A 21,991-nucleotide genomic window follows, 5' to 3' on the forward strand; every position below is an offset into this window, starting at 1 on the left:
AGAGAGATTGGGCTGGAGGTCACAAGAAAGGAGGTGAAACGGGAAGGAGAGAGAATATCATTTCAGCCAATAAGTAACCATCTCCATCAAGAATGTTTGAATCATGGTGGGAAATACCATTTTCTATTTTACAGCTGAATTTTCAACAAAGAAATAGCATTTATCTTCTTTATCAGATGCAGCAAAATAATTAGTGAACAACATCTCCCAAGTTGTTGGAAATAGTAAACTAAAAAGGAAAATTGCATTCGGCAATAAAAACACGCATATTTTCTTTTTCAGAACACTAATTTATTTAGGACGTCTTAGCATAATTTGATCAGACATACTCCTTTATGATTTAGCTGTATTTTTAATCGTAGTTCATGCCTTATATCCAGCAAGCTAACAATCTGAAAGCAATGTTTCATCTCTCATCAAATCAACTGATACATTATTCAAGCATAAACTGGAGGAACTTTATCTATAATTTGTGTAGGATCCTGATAACATTCTAACTATGAGTATTAGCAGTGAGAAGGAATTCCCTCTCAAATGCTCTGTAGGATTTTGCCAGGATTCATAATGTGTTTTGGATCCAACGCTGTCTTAATTTCTCTCATCACCTGCACACCAACAGCACCAATTTCTTCTGTAAGGAGTTGCTGTTTACCCAGGCCTATGCCGTGTTCTCCAGTACAGGTGCCATGCAAAGCCAGGGCTCTCCTGTGGAAGGAGGGAAAAAAGACCAAATCAGCCCGCTTATCCTTTACTGTTATGCTTTCTAACTTCAGATCATTAAACTAATTCAATGGAAAACATGGGAGTCCAAAATGTGAGTCTAACTTCATGTTTACTTTAAGTGAGGTGCACGCATATCACGTGGTAACATGATAACTTGGGCGATTCACATCTTTATACATATAATCCATAATAAATTATTTAAGCGAACAAGAATGCTTAATCAAACAATACGTATACAAGATTATTCAATTATTACTGAAATATTAAATGCACAACACTCCTCCCTGCTTAGCCATAAACAATTCAATGTAGAATGCACCTCAACTATATACACAGTATATGATATAATACAACTGCTATCTACAGACATCCTCAGCACAGTAAATTTTAAATTGTCCCATCCAGACCAAAATATTTAATTGCTGTGGAGGCTTTCTTACTCTTGAGGGATAATGGCTTTCCTGACCAGAGGATCCCTCTGCTTGACAGGTGAAACTTGCAGCTGTGAAACAATCTCATTCTGGGAACTCCTCCATGGTGATCGTACGAGCTGACTCTGAGACTGTGGCTTTGGACATCTTTCTTCTCTTCTCGGCTTTTCCCTCTCTGCATCCCACTTTCTTCAGGATAAGTTCTTAGTTGGATATCTGCAGGCTTCAGTTCAGTATCTTTGAAATGTCTTTCAAACTTATTTTGTGGAATGACCAAGCCAGTGTCAAATTCTATTTTAATTAATCGTCATTCATTTCTGCTGTAAGACATATTACTTGTATATTGTTAGTTTTCACATTGTAAATTGCTGGAATGGACTCCCCTTCATTTTGCTTCCACTTATGAAACCTAAGGTGTTCTGCAATCAACAATGGCTTTGGTTTAAGTGTTCCCACATTACTTTCACAATAACAGCAAGGCTCATTTCTGCTGCTTTCGTTGGAGCAGTCAAACTTCGAAGCAAACTGTTTGTCTTTAAACTCAGTGCACTCAGCAAAATTGGTAATCATTTCGCATTGGCCATTTCATTTGCTTCAAAACACTGTTCAATTAGCTCAGTATATATGAGACAGCTATTTCTTGTGCAACCAAACACAACAATCATTCCGATGTAGCCAGCCATTTCTGATCATTTTTTAATGATTATTATCATCCATACTCTTTATGAACCAGTGAATTCCTCCATTTCCAAACACTTTTTGTTAAAAACTCAGTCATGTTTTCCCTTCCAAAGAACATTTGCTGTGCTGCATTTTTTTTAACTTGACAGTCTGCCGTACTGGGCTGCGGTTCTTCCCACTGTCCCTTGCATTGTTTTTCAGTTCAGATGCTTCGCTTCGCTTCAACGGGTGAGAAGCCACCTTGGGTTCGTTTCAAAAATACCTTGTCACCAATGTAACTTCCAAACATTAAACTAATTCAAATGAAGACATGGGAGTCTGAAATATGAGTCTAACTTCATGCTTAAGCGAGACACATACATAATCCATAATGAAATATTTAAGTGAACAAGAATGCTTAATCAAACAAAATATATACAAAATTACTCAAATATTACTGAAATATTAAATACACAACATTTACCATCTTTGATTAAAGTGAAGGTCAGCACTAAAATGGATGATTCCCACACTAATTCTTACTCGGTGTCTGGGTACAATGATATTAAGGGTGCAGTTATGATGGCTGCAACCTGGGCTGATTGTGACCCCAGCCCAATGTCCGTGTAGAGTCTGCACATTCCCCTGTGACAATGTGGGTTTTTTCTGTGTACCTCTTGTTTCTCTGAGAGCTCTGCTTTGCCATAGATAGAGTTGATGGAGTTGGTGCATTTTTCCCAGGGTGCCAACAGCCAATACCACTTAGCACACCACTGTCGATGAGCAGTTTGTACACTCTCCCTGTGAGTACATAGGTTTCCTCCAAGTGTTTCAGTTTCCTCTCACAGTCCAAAGATATCCGGGTTAGGGTTAGTATGGAGTGAGCGTGCTACGTTGGCACCAGAAACGTGACCATGCTTGTAAGCTGTTCAAAACAATCCTCACAGATCTGATTTGACATCAACAATGCATTTAATTGTATGTTTTGATTTAGATGTGACAAATAAAGCTAATCTTTATCCATCTGTTTAAGGTGAGGAGTGAAAAGGAGATGGAAAAAGGAAAAAGGCCTTTTTACACAGATAATGGTAAGTGCCCGGAATGCACTGCTATGAGTGGTGGTAGAAGGTAATACATTAGGGACATTTAAGAGATGTATATAAGCACGCGAATGTAAAGGAAATAGAGGGCTAAGAGCTGTGCAGGAGAGAAGGGTTTTATTGATCATGGATCACTGGTTGGTACAACACAGTGGGCTGAAGTGTCCACACCATGTTGTAGTGTTCTGTGCTCCAGTTTCCTTCCCAATAAAGACATACGGGTTGTGAGGTTTGTAACTTGCCCTATTATGTCGTTGAGTGGTAGAATGAGTAAGTGGCAATGGCGTAGGATTAGTGTAGATGGATACCTGCTGCTTGGATCGACTTGTTGAGCACAAGGATATGTCTCCATGCTTTATGACTCTTAACTCTACGTCTGAGGTCTTGCTGCAACCCTCGAGGACAGATAGACACAGAAGAAATGGCACTGGCTCTGGCTGAAGAAACAGACTTCAGCACCAGTCTGAAGGCTGCAGGTTGCTGATCGTGCAGTGATCCACAGCCCATCTGCAAGTTCACTCATGGGACCTTCTCCAGTGGCCCTGTTGTCTCAAGGTGAGTCTTTCTGCTGTCACTGGGAAACTGCTCTGATATTTGCAACAATCTTTGGGGAATGTAGAATCTTATTCCTGGGCCTGACTTGTTACTCCCAGGTGACCTGATTTAATCCCATTCACTGGAGCAACATTTCTTGTTGGGGACACTGTTTAGCAAGTTGTTGTTATGATGCAGGACTGTTCAGTTTAATTTGGTCGAATGCATTCATGTTGCCGATGTGTAAGAGTGTACAATACTACGTGCACACCCAAAACACTCCTCTTGATTTGAGCCCCTGGTTCTTTGGACCCTCAACCTTCTAGTTCCAGGTGTCTTATTGTGTACAATTTCCGTCTCAATATACACTCAGTGGTCCTGTACCTAATAAAATGGCAAATGAGTGTATGTTCGTGGTCTGCTGCTGTTGTAGCCATCCACTTCAAAGTTCTTCATGTTGTACATTCAGATGTACTCTTCTGCACAATACTCTTATAATGCATAGTTACTTGAGTTGCTGTTGCCTTCCTATCAGCTTGAACCATTCTCTTCTATCCTCTTTAATTAACAAGGCATTTTCACCCACAGGCTCACTGGATCTATGTTTTTCGCACACCATTCCCTGTAAACTCCAGAGACTGTTGTGCATGAAAATCCCAGGAGATCAGCAGTTTCTGAGATACTCAAACTACCTTGTCTGGCACCAACAATTATTCCACGGTTAAAGTCACTAACTATTTTAAATTTCTTCCCCATTATAATATTTCGTCTGAACAGAATCTCTCGTCCATATCTGCATGTTTTTAATGCATTGAGTTGCTGCCGCATGATTGGCTGATCAGATATTTTCATTAACGTACAGGTGTACCTCATAAAGTGTCCACTGAGTTTATTTCACCAGAATCGGAATCGGGATCAGGATCACTGGGATATGTCGGGAAAGTTGGGCGCTTTGCGGCAGCAGTACAATGCAGTGCATAATAATAGAGAAAAACTGAAATACAGTAAATATATATTAAATAGTTAAATTAAATAAGTCGTGCAAAAATAGAAATAAAAAAGAAATGAGGTAGTGTTCATGGGTTCAATGTCCTTTCAGAAATCGGATGGCAGATGGAAAGCAGCTCCAGAGAATCTAAATGCATCTCTTTCCCTTTTCATGAGGACCTGTTGCTATCATAATAAGCTCTATGTTAACAAAGCTAATCCAAGTAAGATCACTAATTACAGGATCAATACAGGTTTCAAAGAAGGCTTTTAAAGTGGTGAAAATCAAAATTCATATGGAGGATTAAGAGTGAAAACACAAGGTCGGCAGACTGAGGAAGAGCAAGATAAGATCTATAAACGGCCCGACATTTGAAACACACAAAACTTGGTTGTTAAAATGCAGAAGCAGGACACAACAAGCATTATGTAATCTCAGTAGATGTAAGCTAGCTAGTAAAGGGGAAAGTTCAATTGAGTTCTGGGAATGTTGGAGTCCATGCTAAATGTGAAATCTCTGAAACATCAATCAAATTGAAGTGTGTGTAGGCTTATATGACTAAATGAATAGAACATAAACAATACCACAAATACTGTGCCTTGTAAAAGTATTCAGCCCCAGCCTTTGTTCACATAAATCAAGATTACAACCAGGGATTTTGATCAATTTAACTGAGAATTTTTATTTGTGAATCACATGCTCTTTTTTCCCCCATAGTAGATTCCAAAAACAGAGAAAATTGTAAAACATGGAAAACCAGAAGTTTTAAACGTGAAATTGTCAGCAATTCAAAAGTATTCATTCCCCTTTGCTCAGTCCTTAGTTAAACCATTATTAGCTTTGCACATCATGATGGAGCAAGATTTGCCCATTCCTTCTTGTAAAATTGCTCAAGCTGTGCCAGGTTAGATGGGGAGTGGCAGTGGACAGCAATCTTAAGGTCTTGCCAGAGATATTCAATCAGTTGAAGGTCATGACTGACTGGGCCACTCAAGGACACCGATTTCCTTCAACTGAAGCCACTGCACGGTTGCTCTGGCAGTGTGTTTTGGGTCACTTTCCTGCTGAAAGAGGAACTTCCTCCCCAGTTTAAGCTTTCTGGCAGAGGCTAACAGGCTTTTATCCAGGATCTCTCTTTATTTAGCAGCATTCACCTTCCCAGAGTTCCCGTCCCTGCTGCTGAAAAGCATCCCTATAGCATAATGCTACATCCACCATACTTTACAGTAGGGATGGTGTTACCTGGTTGATGCGCAGTATTAGATTTACACCACACGTATCGTTTAGCGTTGAGGCCAAAAAGTCCCACTTTATTCTAATCTGACCACAAGACCTGCTTCCACGTTATTAAGTATCTTCTAAGTGATGCTTTACAAAATCTTTATGAGGAAAGAGATTCCTTTTTTTTAGCCAGGGCCTTCTCCTTGCCACTCTTCCATAAATGCCTTTCTTGTGCAAGAGATTGTGGAGTCATGAACTTCATCTCCAGCTGCAGCCGCTGACTTCTGCAGCTCACTCAGGGTGACTGTTGCATCACAGGAGCCTCTCTTACAAGTGCCATTCTTCTCCAGCGACCAAGTTTAGAAGGGTGGCCTGACTATGCAGTATGGTGGTGGTTTCATATTTTTTGCACTTTTTCACGATGGACTGCACTCTCTGAGGTATGTCCAGTGCCTTTGAGATGGTGTCTACCCTTCCCCAGATATGTGCTTCTTTATTATCATTTCCCTGACTTGTCTTTTGAATGCTTTTTTGTTTTCATTTCGTTTGGTCTGTTGGAAATCTACCATACGGTTGGGCCCTCACAGAGAGAGGCGGTGTTTATTCTATGAATTCGTGGAAAACAGGTGATCATTCAATTTTCCACATCAACGAAGTGGGTGAGTTCCTAAGGTAATGTGCTGTACTTGGGGAAAGTGAGAGTAGTAATTACAAAGCGAATGAATACCTCAATGAATAGCCTCACAGTTTTGGTTTTTAATTTTTAGTAAATTGTTGACAGATTTTGTAATTTGTCTTTTGATTTAGCATGATGTTTTGAAGATCACTCCCTACACGACACCCTCGTCCATTCTCCCTCCTGGCACTTGTCCTTGCAAGCGGAACAAGTGCTACACCTGCCCCTACAGCTCCTCCCTCACCACCATTCAGGGCTCCAAACAGTCCTTCCAGGTGAGGTGACACTTCATCTGTGAGTCTGTTGGGGTCAAATATTGTGCCTGGTGCTCCCGGTGTGGCCTCCTGTACATCAGTGAGACTCAGCTTGGATAGGGAGACGGCTTCGCCGAGCACGTACGCCCCATCCACCAGAAAAAGCGGGATCTCCCAGTGGCCACCCATTTACTTCTACTTCCCATTTGCATTCTGATACATCAATCCATGGACTCCTGTACTGTTGCAATGAGGCCACACTCAAGTTGGAGGAGCAGCAACTTGTATTCAGTCTGGGTAGCCTCCAACCTAATGGAATGAACATTGATTTCTCAAACTTCTAGTAATGTCCCCCCTTCTCCATTCACCATCCCGTTTTTCCTTTCTCACCTTGCCTGCCCACTGCCTCCCTCTGGTGCTCCTCCCCAACTTTCTTTCTTCCATGGCCTACTGTCCTCTGCTATTAGAGTTCCTCCTTTTCCAACCCTGTATCTCTCTCACCAATCAATTTTACAGGTCTTCACGTCACCCTCCCCCCTCCCAGTTTCACCTATCACCTTGTGTTTTTTCCTCCCCTTCCCCTAATTTCCAACTCTGACTCCTCATCTTTTTTTCTCTCCAGTCCTGATGAAGGGTTTCGGCCCGAAACGTTGACTGTACTCTTTCCCATAGATGCTGCCTGGCCTGCCAAAGTTCCTGCAGCATTTTGTGTGTGTTGCAATGCTTTGTAGATTAGCCCATAAAATCCAACTTGAATATATTTTAAATTCAGAAAATGATAGTAAAATGTGTAAATAGTTATGGGGGCTGAATACTTTTTCAAGGCACTGTATATACAGAATCCTAACCAGATCATTCTTTGATAGGATAGGATCATTCTTAACATGGGAGAGCATTCAGCCCATCAAGTCAATGCTTGATGCAGTCTTTTTGCGCTATTATTTATTTTTTATATATTTGTTATTGTAACTTTTAGTAATTTATAATGTATTGCACTGTAATGCTGCTGCAAAACAACAAATTTCACAATATTTGTCAGTGATTCTGATTCTGGCTGCCAGGGAGGTACCATCAGACCATTCCCTCGTCCATTTTCCTGTAATCTATTCTCTCTCACATGCCCATCAATCCCCACCCTCCGACAATCACACTGAGCAAAACTTACAGTAGCAAATGAACTGCCAGTCAGCATCTCTCTGGGCTGTGGGAGAATGCTGAAGCACATGGACCAAACCCACACAGTCACAACTTCACACCCACTGCACCAGAAGGCAGAGCTGAACATGGATGAATTGTGAGAACAGAGTTTCATTGACCTCTTAAAGTCTCAGTGTTCCTCTGCCAACTTTTCTGCTCTCCACCATTAGTAGTCATGTCTTAGGCTACCAATCCTTGAAAACCCAACTTCTCTGCTTTTCTCTCTGACCAAGCTTACTGTCACTTGTGTAATACTTCTTGGTGGAACACCCAGAATATTTTACTGCATTATACACATATGTTGTCAGAGACTTGTGTTAACTTTATTCAAACAGTTTTAAGTCAAATATGTCCCCACAAAATTATTCAGAGTCTGCTGAGGGCCGGGTCAGAAGCATTCAAGTCTGATGACCAAGAGAGTGACAAGAGGTCCAGCTACAGAAAGCCATTTCATGGGTGAAGTGGCAATTCTGGACTAAAATTGAATCAATGAAGGATGTTCGACAGGGCTTGAATGCTATCACCTCTTGCAAAGTAAAATCAAGCGACATAGGTGACAGCAGTGCTTTGCTTCCCGATGAGCTCAATGCCACTTTGACCGTCAGAATCATCACAAACTCCCATAGCTCTTGATGATCCTGTGATTTCAGTCTCAGAAACCAAAGTGCGAAGTCTTCAGAAGGGGGAACCCACAAAAAGCATCCAACCCAAATGGGGTATCTGGGGAAGTACTAAAGATCTGTGCTGATCATCTGGCTGGAGTGTTCACTGAGATATTTAACCTACCACCTCAGCAGTCTGAGGTACTCACTTGCTTCAAGCAGACCACTTACACCAGTACCTAAGGAGAACATGGTAACCTGCCTTAATGATTAATGTCCATACTCAGTAATAAAGTGTTCTGAAAGGTTGGTGATTAAACATAATAACTCCTGCTTGAGAAGTGACTTGGATCCGCTCCAATTTGCCTACCAGAGCAGCATGTCTACAGCAGATGCCATCTCAGTAGCTCTTCACTCAAACCTGGATAATCTGTTCACCATGCATCAGTATGCTCTTTAATGACTACAGCTCAGCATTCAATACCATCATCCCCTCAGAACTAATCAATAGTCTTCAAGACCTTGGCCTCAGTGCCTCTTTGTGCAATTGGATGCTCAATTTCCTCACTTGCAGATCCCAGTCAGTTCAGATTGACAACATCTCCTCCACAATCTCCATCAGCACAAGTGCACCACAAAGCTGTGTACTTAGCCCCCTGTTCTACGCACTTCACACTTATGACTGTGGGGCTAAGTACAGCTCCAATCCCACATTCAAGTTTGCTGATGACACCATTGTCATAGGCCGAATCAAAAGTGGAGATGAATCAGCATACTGGAGGGACATTGAAAATCTGCTGAGTGGTGCCACAGCAATAACCTCTTACTCAGTGTCAGCAAGACCAAGGTCCTGATTATCAACTTCAAGAGGAGGAAACAAGAGGTCTAAGAGCCAGTCCCCGCCAGGGGATCAGAGGTGAAGAAGGTCAGCAACATTGGTGTTATCATTTTGGAGAGCCTGTCTTGGGCCCAGCATATAAGTGCAATTACAAAGAAAGCATGACATCTAAAACTTTGATAAACTTTTATACATGTGTGGTGGAGAGTATATTGACAGGCTGCATCATGGCCAGGTATGGAAACATCAATGCCTTTGAACGGAAAATCATATAGAAGTAGTGCATACTGCCCAATCCATCATGGGTAAAGCCCTCCTCACCATTGAACACATCTATGTGAAGCATTGTCGTAGGAAAGTAGCATCCAATTTCTGGGACCCCCACCAACCAGGACATGTTCTTTTCTCACTGCTGCCCAGGAGCCTCAAGATTCATGCAAGCAGGTTTAGAAACAGTTATTACCCCTCAACCATCAGACTCTTGAACCAAAAGGGTAACTTCATTCATCTTCACTTGCCCCATCATTGAAGTGTTCCCGCAACCCATGGACTCACTTTCAAGCACTCTTCATCACGTGTTCTTGATATTTATTGCTTATTTATTATTATTATTAATTCTTTCTTTTTGTATTTGCATAGCTTGTTGTCTTGCACACTGGTTGGATGCCCAAGTTGGTGCGGTTCTTTCATTGAATCTATTATGGTTGTTAATCTAGTATGGATTTATTGAGTGTGCCTGTAAGAAAATGAATGTCAGGGTTGTATGTGGTGACATATATGTACTTTGATAATAAATTTACTTCGAACTAGAAGCCGTATTTCAAATGGGTTGTCATCGGGGAAGGGAGGCAACAAGATTAATTCTCAGGCCAGTGAGCTTGAAATGTTTTTGGGGCATGTCTCCTGAGTTTTCAATGACCTTGTTCATCCTTTGATGTATATGTTCTAAGTTAAATATTGTTACTGTACCTGCCCAATCTGTCAGCAAACTCTTTCATCCTTCTCGTCTCATCCTTGTCCTCTGGGTCTATCAACATCAAGCAGTGGAAGTTGCCATCTCCTACGTGGCCTACTATAGTTCCTTAAATTAGAACCAGACAGTCTATTAGTTATTTTGCATCATGTAGAATGAAAAGATAGAGAAAAAATAAGAACAAATTAAAGCCCTAACAATGTTTAACCAGTTTACTGAGATTCTAGTAATGCTCATTGACATTGACCATTTTCTCAAAAGACAATGTTTCATTTTCCTCTTTGTTAATATACAGTAAACAGAAGGTTCTCTTCCTCAATCCTATTCCTATTTTGACTAAGGTCTTGGCCATTCTGCACCTCAGATCATTACCTTACCTTTTGTCTATATCACTAACAAACTTTTTTTCAGCCTGAGAACTTCAATTGATTATCAGGGGGAAACATTTCCTGGTTTCATCTTCCTTTTTCTTAGTCCACCTCTCTTTGCCGCACACCATCAAACTCTTCCTCATCTTCTCCTGTCCTCACTTGCTTCCTGTCTCTTCTCTACCTCTCACCCAACGACCCACTCTTTCCTTTATTCCACCCACTGCTCTCTTACCCCTTGTCTTAGAGCCCTTCCCTATTCCACAACCCTGCTCCTCAACTCCCTTTGCTCCTTAACCAAACCTAGTTTCCTGACCACCTCTTCCTCTCTCCTCCCCCCGCTTCCTCTTTTCCTACCCCTTATCCTTTCTCCCACCTACCCCACAATCTTTCTCAGCTGCCGTGTTGTCAGCAGCCAGATGTGTAGTGAAGGACTGCCCTCTGCTGCTGGTTTGGCCTCAGCAGAGTCTATGACCAAGAGTAGAAGTGAGTGAAAGAGAGTCAGTGTCCTGATATGATTGAAGATTGGCTAGCAAGTGGAATGAAGAGTAGTAGTAGCATGATCACTCAAGTTGATTAAGATGTTCACTGACCTAGGGGGTTATCTATTAGGGGTTCTCATGATCCAACTATTCTGATGGTGAATGGTGGTAAGGTTAGCGGTTGGGTCTTCCATTCTCTCCTTTCATAGCTGCCACTTGTTCTCTGTAGAGGTCAATCTCATGTTGTACAGCTCCCTTTTGAACATATATTTATTCCCTGCATCTATTGAGTACAATATCTTCCAAATTTTTAGATGCAAAGTTGAATTTCTTCAGGCTAATTTTGATATTATTTTTGAAGCATTTCCTTTGCCTACCAGGGGCTCAATGTCCTTTCTTCAACTAGAGGTAAAGTATCTGTTTGGGGAGACAAGAGTTAGGCATCTGAATGACGTGGCTCATCCATTGGAGTTGTTGCTTTATTGTGGTGGAGATGCTGTTCACGTTAGCCTCCTCCAGCAAGCTGGTGTTAGTGTGTCTACCCTTCTAGGTGATCCTCAGAATTGGGAGTAGGTGTGGATGGGTCTTGTACTGGTTGGCAAAACGTAACCGATGGTGTACCACACGATGGATGCTGGGGCTTTAGATTTTTACAAGTTTGAGTACATCTACATGGAGTGCTGCCACAAGAAAGCGGTATCCATCATCAAAGACACCAACTATCCAGGACTTGCCCTCTTTTCGCCCCTATCATTTGGCAGAAGCCTTAAGTCCCACATAATCAGGTTCAGGAATAGTTATTAACCAACACCCATCAGGCTCCTAAATCGATGTGGATAACTTCATTGACCACTACACTGAACTAATTTTACAACCTACAGCCTCTTTACAACTCATGTTCTCAGTTTTACATTTATTTGCTCAGTTTATCTTCTATTGCACATTGGTTGTTTGTCATTCTTCGTTAATGTATTGTAAATTTCTATTGTATTTCTTTCTCCCTGTAAAGGCCTGTGAGAAAACATATATGATAACAGATACATACCTCCATAATAAATTTATTTGAATTTATATAAATGGCGTGGAATAAAAGCATTAGGGGGCAATATGTGATTACTAAACTTGCGGGCAAAACAAAGATAGGTAGTAAAGTCAGTTGTGAACAGGACACAGAGATTACAGGAAATATAAATGAGTTAAGAGAGTGGGCACATAATTAGCAAAAGGAAAATACTGTTCAATAATTGTTCATTCTGAGAGAAAAAATTATAAAAAGCAGAATGTTGCCGAAATCCTGAGAGATTGCAGAACTCTAGGGTGACTTGCAAAGGCCAGAAAGTGCTAAGAAAGCTTGGTGCTTTCAATATTTATGGGAACTGAATACCCAGGTAGGGAGGTTATTATACGACACATACCTGGGGTACTGGGTCTCCTTATGTAATGTGCTGAAAGCAATTCAGAGAGTGTTTACTGAAGCAATACCTAAAATGGCTGGGTTGCATTAGGAGGAAAGCTCAGACAGGCAGACTTGTACCATATCTCTGTGATTTTAGAAAACTTAGGGAGCAATTTGATTGAGACACATAGGATCTTGAGGGCTCATGGTGTATGTAGAGATTCTTGTGGGATAATCTAGAGCTAAAGATTAGAGTTTAAAAATAAGGGGCTACCCATTTAAATGGTTGGGTGGGGTTGGTGCTGCGTCTCTCCCAAAGGAGGTTAAGGTGCCCCTCCCCTCCACTAGCCTGCCGGCCACCCTTGGGCAGGGTGTAGCACCTGCTTAGACCCCCAATCAGGGTCACGTGAAGCCATGGGAGCAGGGGGTGGATGGTTGTATGAGAGGCTGGTGCATTATCACAAGTCCTGGCTATGTGGCCACTGACACTAGGCAATCTCTGAAGAGTATTGATAATGGTTGGGGGTCACCCACCTGGTAAAGGCACTGCCCAGAAGAAACCACTTCTGTAGGAAAAAAAATTGCCAAGAACAATCATGGTCATGAGGTCATGATTGCCTCCGTCATACGACATGAGATGTGATGATAATGACTCATTTCAGATAGAATTTTTATCTTCCTCTTTCAGAGGACCATGAGTCTCAGGAACTCTCTTATATATAAGCACAATTCTGCTCTGCCATCATAGAGAGCATCCTCATATCAACCATTACAGCTGGTTCAGTGCAACATATATACGAAAACTACAGCAAACGGTCAGCTCAGCAGGAAAGGTCATTAGCTGCAGTATACCATTCCTGCAGGACTTGTATGTGTCCAGGACAAAGGAGCAAGCAGGAAAAAAAATCATTGCAGATACTACCCACTTTGCAAACTGCCTTTTCCAAAAGCTCCCTTCTGGGAAGCTCAATAAAGACTAACTTCACATCATCATAAAAAGTTCTTCCCCAGGCAGTTAATCTGATCAACCACTTAAGATAGACACCTCCCATCTTCTGGCGTTATCTATTACCCCATCACTGTACTGCATTGTAAATACTTTAAACCTCTTTTTACAATGTTATTTCCCTTGTACATACATGTTGGTATTTATGCACATTTTATTCCATATCTGCCCTTTAACTTATGACTGTATTTTATATACACTGGGTTCCAGTTAATTGGGACACATTGTGCATTTTGACCCCAATTAGCTGAAGTTTCATGGAAATAGTTAAAAAGGTATATTAAAAAAAAAGACAAACTACAATTTATGTATTTAAATGAAATACAAAACAAATCAGAACACTACCAATACTAATACAGTATTATAAAATTGTGCACACAAAATGCTGGTGGAACACAGCAGGCCAGGCAGCATCTATAGGGAGAAGCGCTGTCGACGTTTCGGGCCGAGACCCTTCGTCAGGATTGTGCATTAGTTATCGATAGAAGAATTCATCGCTGCCCTGTTCTTCTGATTGATACAAATGAACACAGACCCCTAGTGCAGATAATGCAACACATGCAAAATGCAAGACGAACTCAGCAGGCCAGTCAGCATCTATGGAAATGAATAAACAGTCGGCATTTCGGGCCAAGACCCTTCATCATGTTTAGTGTAGATAATGGACTGCCTTCAATGATTGCATCCTCTAAATCTTCATTTTAATTGCAACATTCAAGATGATTATCAGTGCCTTCAAATTTTTTATAGTTCCTAACTGGTGAGGTAGTGAAATTGTTTCATTTTCACTCCCGGTTGTTTCTGACATCTCCGAGTCTGAGTTGGAAAATCTACACCAGGGGTGTGTGAAAAGAGCTACTTTTCAATCAGGGCAAAGATTGAGATTTGAGGGCAAAGATTGAGATTTGAAGGCAAAGTTTAGCAGCAGTTGTTCTGATTTGAGGATCCACCAATCAGCAAGGAGGTTTCATTAGAAAGGGTCAATAAGAATAATTTACGTACAAGTGGAGCAGCCATTCTTTTGAGTGTGCCAGTGTTTCGTGTGGCTTTAGCTCATCAGGTTTGGGTGAGGTACATTGTCCTCTCTCTCTCTCTCTCCCTCTCCCCCCTCTCACCCCTTCCTCTCCCCCTCTCTCTCCCCCCACCCCATTTTTGTTTGTTCCTCATCTGTGAGGGCATAGTAGATTAGTGAGATTGGCTCCAGGGGCAATGTTTTGTACTCTGCGTGGGATGTGGGAAGTCTGGGGACCTCCAATCTCTCAGATAAACATATCTGTGTCAAGTACACCGCGTTGCAGCTCCTCGAAGAACATATTAAGGAACTGAAGCTGCAGCTCGATGACCTTTGACTCATACAGGAGAATGAGGAGGTTGTGGCGACCCACTTCCTAGCGCACTCGAACCGGCTCACAAATAGCCAGCGCGCCGGCACAAAGGCCAAGTCTGCTTCACCAACAAAGGGAAAAGCCTGCGGGGGTTTGTGAGTACGTGCCCCTTACAGCATCTGCACCCGGGGAGGGCGGGATGAAGGAGGCTTTAAAGCAAGGCTGTGAAGTTCGAATAAAATCTTCTTTAATTGCAGTTTACCGACTCCGTGTCGTTATTTTAGCGCTGCGTGTAGCACACTGCTACAATTGGTGACCCCGACGGTCCAAACAATTTTTGGACCGGAGATGACCGACGCCGCATCTGCTCATGCAGTTTTGTTGAAACTGCCAAGCTTCTGGACGCTGCGACCTCACCTCTGGTTCCAGCAAGCAGAAGCCCAATTCCACGTTCGGCAGATAACCTCAGAGGACACCTGTTACTACTACGTGGTGAGCTCCCTCGACCAGGACACAGCGGCCCAGGTTGCGGAGTTCGTACAGTCTCCCCCGGCGGACGGCAAGTACACGGAATTCAAAGTCCTACTCCTAAGGACTTTCGGACTCTCACGGCGCGAGCAGGCTGCCCGTTTACTGCACCTGGATGGTTTGGAGGACAGACCTCCATCGGCTTTAATGAATGAGATGTTGTCTCTGGCCGACGGACACAAACCCTGCCTCATGTTTGAGCAGGCATTCCTGGAGCAGCTGCCCGAGGACATATGCCTGCTGCTGTCCGACGCGGATTTCAGCGACCCCCGGCAGAGACTTTGAGGCGCTGGCAGAGGCGCAGCAGGCAGACGAGGAGATCCCGAGTTATAGAACCGCAGTCTCCGGTTTGCAGCTCCAGGATCTCCCCGTAGGCCCAGGTGAGAGGACCCTACTCTTTGACGTCGCCACCGGCCAGCCCCGTCCCGTCATCCCGTCACCTTGGCGACGACGTGTTTTCGACTCCATTCATAACTTGGCGCACCCCTCCATCCACACTACCGTCCGGATGGTCTCCAGCAGGTTCGTTTGGCACGGTCTCCGCAAGCAGGTCCGTGACTGGGCCAGAACGTGCCTGCACTGCCAGATGGCCAAGGTGCAGCGGCACACCAAAGCTCCGCCGCAGCAGTTCCACCCCACCCGCCGGCGTTTCGACCACATTCATGTGGATATCGTGGGCCCCCTGCCAGTGTCGCGCGGAGCACAGCACCTCCTGACTATCGTGGACCGGTTCACAAGATGGCCAGAGGTGATCCCGCTCACCGACACCACCTCCGAATCTTGTGCCCGGGCACTGATCGCCACCTGGGTGTCCCGCTTTGGTGTACCAGCCCACATTACCTCCGACAGAGGCGCCCAGTTCACCTCCAGCCTGTGGTCAGCTATGTCCAGCCTTTTGGGGACACAGCTGCACCACACCACTGCCTACCACCCACAGTCGAACGGCCTGGTGGAGCGTTTCCACCGTCACCTAAAGTCGGCTCTCATGGCCCGCCTGAGAGGAGCTAACTGGGTGGACGAGCTTCCCTGGGTCCTACTCGGCATCCACACGGCGCCCAAAGATGATCTGCATGCCTCGTCGGCCGAGTTGGTGTACAGCGCACCCCTGGTCGTCCCCGGGGAGTTCATACCAGCCCCAAGGGGGCAAGAGGAAGAACCCACAGCAGTCCTGGGCAGACTACGCGAGAGGCTCGGTGACCTGGCCCCCATACCCACTTCACAGCATGGGCAGAACCCGACCTGCGTACCCAAAGACCTGCAGAACTGTAAGTTTGTGTTTGTACGACGGGGCGGGCATCGGCCACCACTGCAACGGCCCTACGAGGGGCCGTTTATGGTGCTCAGGAACAATGGGTCCACGTTCGTGCTGGAGGTTGGGGGGAGAGAGGAGGTTTCCACGGTGGACCGACTCAAACCGGCCCATGTGGACTTGGCACAACCGGACGAGTTTCCGGCACCGCGGCGCAGAGGCCGACCTCCCAAACAGGGTCCGGCCCACCAGACTGTGGACATTGGGGGGGTTGGGGGGGTGTATCGCCGGTTCTGGGGGGGGGGGGGGGGGTTATGTGGCGACCCACTTCCCAGCGCACTCGAACCGGCTCACAATTAGCCAGCGCGCCGGCACAAAGGCCAGGTCTGCTTCACCAACAAAGGGAAAAGCCTGCGGGGGTTTGTGAGTACGTGCCCCTTACAGCATCCGCGCCCGGGGAGGGCGGGATGAAGGAGGCTTTAAAGCAAGGCTGTGAAGTTCGAATAAAATCTTCTTTAATTGCAGTTTACCGACTCCGTGTCGTTATTTTAGCGCTGCGTGTAGCACACCGCTACAAGGTGATAATTCAGAAGCTGCAGTGCGGTAGTCACCCTGGGCTGCAGGAGACAGGCAGCTGGTTGACTGTCAGAGAAGGAGGTGCAGGGTACACCTGTGGCCGGCCGTTCACCTCAATAATAAGTATATAATTTTAGATACTGTTGATGGGGCCAACCTTCTAGGGGGAGCCACAGTGACCATGTCTCTGGCACTGAGTCTGGTGCTGTGGCCCAGAAGAGTTGTATTGATAGGAGATTCCTTAGTCTTAGAAGAGGAGTAAGAAAAAAAAAGTTACCTCAAACAGTCTAACAGGAGAGGTTTTCATTTCCTCGGCTATAGGTTGGCTTATTAGAGAGCATAATGGCTGAGGGTAGGAATGACCTCACATGGTGCTCTTTGGAGCAGCGCAGTTGTCTTAGTCTGTTACTGAAAGTGCTGCTCTGTTCAGCCAAGGTGGCACGCAGAGGGTGAGAAACATCGTCCAGAATAGGCAGGATTTTCCATAGGGTTCTTTGTTCTACCACAGCCTCCAGTATGTCCAGTTTGACTCCTATATCAAACAGCCTTTCTAATCAGTTTTTTGAGTCTGTTGGCATCACCCGTGTTGAGCCGCAGATGATTCAGCTTGTACCATTTGACAAAGTCCTCCACCAGGGACTTTTACTCATGCTCCCATGGTCACTTTATGCACCCAACTATTGCTGTGTCATCAGAGAATCTCTGCAGATGACATGACTCAGTGTTATATCGAAAGTGTTAGACTGTACTGGCTATTTCAGTACCCTTGCCATTAACAGATCCAATGCTAATGCTTGGAAAAAGTTAGCAGCTTTCCCTTCATCTGCACATCTGTAGCCATCGACAAAAGTGGTTAGCCCATTTTTTCACAGGCTGACTACTGGAAGCAAAATTTTGAGTCGTTGCAGATCATGATGCAAAGTGATACTAAACACCAGTGACAGCAGCTGTGAAGTAGAGAAAACACACACCAGTCCTCGTCAAGGAGTCAGCTTTAGAAAGGGTGAGCAGCAACAATTTCCTGAACATCAGGCCTAACGTATTGATGCTATTACAAAGGCATGCCAGCAACTCTGCTTCATTAACAAATTTCCACAGGTGCGTGGAGAGCACTCTAACTGGTTTCATTACTGCATGGTATGAAGGTTCCAACGTACAGGATGAACAAAACTGCAGAGGGTCATAGACTCCATCATGGGCACCCTCCCCACCATTGATGACAACCTCAAAAGGCAGTCTGTCAAGAAGGTGGCATTCATCATCCAAGACATGCCCTCTTCTCATCAGCAGAAGCTGCAGGATCCTGACGAGGTACACTCAACAATTTAGGAACAACTCTTTCCCCTCTGCCATGAACTTTCTGTATAGTCCATGAACACCACCTCACTAATTTGCTCTGTTTTCACATTATTTATTTATATATATTTTATGGATTGCACTGCATTGCTGCCACAAGATTTCATGACATATTATCCATGTTGATAAACCTAATTCTGATTCTGATCATTCCAAGTTAAGGAAACAAGATTTGAAAGCGGATCCTAGAATGCCAGCGATATAAGTCCTTCTGTGGCAATCACTAACCTGTAAGCTTTGACTCTATCATGTCGTCTTTAGTTGTCACAATGATTTCTGATAGCTTTGAGAGTGGAACACACACATCTGTAGAATAAACCTTCAAGGTGAAGGAGATTTGTCAGTCAGTTGACTTGTGTGAAAAGCTTGTTGGAATGGTGGAAAGGAAGGATGAAGCTGCCTCACCTGAGAGCCAGGGCGGAAGGCGCGAACAGCGTAAAATGCGTTGTGCCGTGCGTGCCAGAGTTTATCCCGGGCTTCTTGGTCTTTCGCCCAAATGTAATCAGAGCCCTTGTTGCCCTTCACTATTTCAGCTGAAAAGCAATCAAAGACAAATATGAAACGGTATGCATCCCACTGAGAAACGGAGGGCACGAGATTCTGTGTGGCGAGGTAAAGTCTGTTCGTTTGGTCTAACTGTTTAATTAAAGGGAGAAATAAAAGAAAAACAGTGCTAAAGAATTTATCGAGATTGAAAGCTGACAATTCTGCATTCCAACTGATGAAAGGAAGTATCCAAGGAAATGCTAGATGCTTGGTTCATACTTCCCAAAATTCTGTAGATCACAGAAGAGATTGTGCAGATGGGAGGGTGGCAAATGTAACCCCATTATTTAAAAAAAAAGGTGAGAGAATAAGAAAAACAAAAAAATGGTTTGTCTAACATCAATAACAGAGAATAATTTGAGTCAATTTAGTCTAATGGCTAAAATGAGAAGGTATAATTTTCACGTGATTGGAGGACAGTATAGGGGAAATGTCAGAAGTAGGTTTTTTTTTTACACAGGGAGTGGTGGCTGTGTGGAATGCGCTGCCAAGATGCTGGTAGAAGTGTTACATTTGGAACATTTAAGAGATTCTTAGATAGGCATGCAGGTGAAAACAATGGAGGGCTATGTGAGAGGGAAGGGTTAGACTGACTTTGGAGTCGGTTAAAAGGTCAATCATGGCACAACATCATGGGTTGAAGGGCCTGTGTTCTGTTTCATGTGATGCAGGAAGAGGACACTTGGAAAATATTAATAGAATTAGACAAAATTGGTGTGGATTTATGCAAATAACTAGGTAGTGTTTGGCAAACCCATGAGGGTTTTTTGACTGTGGATGTGGTTTATTTGGGTATTCTGAAGGTCTTTGAAGCACAAGAAATGGGGGTTAAAGTACGTGGATGGCTTGAAAACTGGTTGACAGGAAACAGTAAAAAGTGGGACTTTGCAGTGATTGGAGAAGAACTGCCCTGTCCTTAGCTGTTACAACATGTGGCAATAATTCAGATCTAGGACCAGAGTTAGGCCAATCAGCCCATCAAGTATTGCTACTCCATTCAATCAGGGATGATATTTTGCTCAACCCCATTCTCCTGCCTTCTCCCCGTAACCCTTAACCAATCAATCTCTGCCGTCAATGCAGCCAAAGACTTCTTGCTGAGCCCCACCTGGGATACTGTATGATATTTGCTCTCCTTACCTCAGAAAGGATCTATGTAGCACAGGGGAGTATAGCAAACATTCACCAGCCAGATTTTGGGAAGAGGAGACTTTAGATCACAGGCCTATATTTAGAGGGGATCTCATAGAATCGTAAAGAAATCTGACAGGGCCCAAAGACTGGATGCAGGGAGCATCTTTCCCAGGTGTCAAAAGAAGGGTTCACAGTAACAGGGCATAGACCAGATCCTTAAGATAGAAGGCCACGGAGGCCAGGTTCCTGATTATATTGTGTTGAGGAAGGTGATCAACTTGAATGGTGGAGCAGATGTAAAGGGCTTTATGTCCTATATCTGCTGTTATTTTCTATGTTTCTGGATTTAGATTTGTATTTTAACATGAGCAACAATTATACAGCAGTTCACATTGAGGCAAAGATTGCCTTAGAAAGGCATCCAAGTTGTGATAAGGTAGTCTGTAGAAGACTGAGTGTTTTCAGATGCCATGACCAATTCTTTCTGTTGAGCAGAAATAACTTCATGAATGTGTATGAGACAAATGGAGCTAAACTGGGAAGGTCAGGATGTGGGCTCCCAACTACACACAAACATGTGGATGGAGTGAGGGTGGGAAGGATCAGAGACACACTCTGCACACCTGTTGCCTCAATCTGCTCCACCAAGCTTTTCTCAGTGCCATGGAACTCCAGGAATAATGTTGAAGATACTGCGTAATTCAGGTTGCTGTACTTGTTACACATGTCCATCATCACATCGTCCAGGAACTCTGAAGGACAAGACATGGTAAGTTTAAAATTAGTTACATTTTACTTAAACGGAAAATTGGTATTGAAACCAGTGAGTAAAGCAGCTGGTACAGAAATTATATTAACCTACATTTAATTAAAAGTCAAAATTCATTAACATCAGGCTGAAGTCATAAAAATAATAGAGTGGAATATGGAGTTTTAGTGCATTTATTTTAAATTGAATTTTTCTGAAAGTGCAATTGATGTTAAAATGAGGTTTCAATAAAGTGGCTACACAGGTTGATAGGTTGGTTACGAAGGCGTACTGCATGCTTGCCTTTATTAGTCAAGGCAATGAGTTCAAAAGTCAGGAAGTTACATTGCAGCTTTATGAAACGATGTAGGCTGCATCTGGGGTATTGCACACAGTTCTGTTTGCCTCATTATAGGAAGGATGTCGAGGCACAGAAGAGGTATACCAGGATGCTCCTGGATTGGAGGGCAGGTGCTATAACAAGAGGTTAGACAAACTTAGGTTGTTTTCTCTGGAGTGGCGGAGGCTGAGGGGAGAGCTGATAGAGGGTTATAAGATAATGAGAGGGGTAGACAGACAGTATCTTTTTCCCAGTGTTGAAATGTCTAACACCAGAGGAGATGCATGTAGGATGAGTGAGGTAATTTTAAAAGAGATGTGAGGGGCAAGATTTTTTAACACAGAGTGGTGGGTGCCTAGAATATGCTGTCTTGAGCAGTGGTAGAGGCAGTCATATGTGGGACTTTTAAGAGATGTTTAGATAGTTGTGTACGCAGAAGACATTAATTGGCCATTTGATTTGTTTGGCACAACATTGTGGGCTGAAGGGCCTGTTCCTTTGCTGCACTGTTCTAAGTTCTATTTAAACATTACAACCTTTACACAGTTGCAGCTTACAACCCAATGTCTTCAATAACTCTGCACCTGCACTAAATATCTGTCAGCAATTGTCACCTGCACTCATCTACCCACAACACAACACCCACGCACACTCGTCCACCCATCACCTTCCCAAGATGGCACTGGCAATATACAGCGACACTTTGCAGGCAGCTAACAAAACTAATAAATATTCTCTAA

At 43.7% G+C, this 21,991-nt stretch overlaps 1 protein-coding gene across 3 annotated transcripts in view; it reads right to left on the reverse strand.

Annotated features, from left to right (window-relative positions):
* Nucleotides 1-269: 269 nt before the first annotated feature.
* ldhd (lactate dehydrogenase D) overlaps nucleotides 270-21,991 on the reverse strand; it is a 65,020-nt gene continuing 43,298 nt past the window's right edge. For 2 of the 3 annotated variants that reach the window (XM_073069811.1, XM_073069809.1), the window contains 5 exons: nucleotides 20,787-20,915; nucleotides 18,889-19,016; nucleotides 18,712-18,802; nucleotides 10,194-10,305; nucleotides 270-705 (listed from right to left, as the gene is read on the reverse strand). In XM_073069811.1, the coding sequence (XP_072925912.1) occupies nucleotides 531-705; nucleotides 10,194-10,305; nucleotides 18,712-18,802; nucleotides 18,889-19,016; nucleotides 20,787-20,915 (635 nt within the window). In that variant the 3' untranslated portion in view covers nucleotides 270-530. The remainder of the gene's footprint in view (nucleotides 706-10,193; nucleotides 10,306-18,711; nucleotides 18,803-18,888; nucleotides 19,017-20,786; nucleotides 20,916-21,991) is intronic. The other variant, XM_073069810.1, reaches the window with a different exon arrangement.

The sequence above is a fragment of the Hemitrygon akajei genome, chromosome 17 (assembly GCF_048418815.1).
Source record: "Hemitrygon akajei chromosome 17, sHemAka1.3, whole genome shotgun sequence".
In the NCBI taxonomy this organism is placed as follows: Eukaryota; Metazoa; Chordata; class Chondrichthyes; order Myliobatiformes; family Dasyatidae; genus Hemitrygon; species Hemitrygon akajei.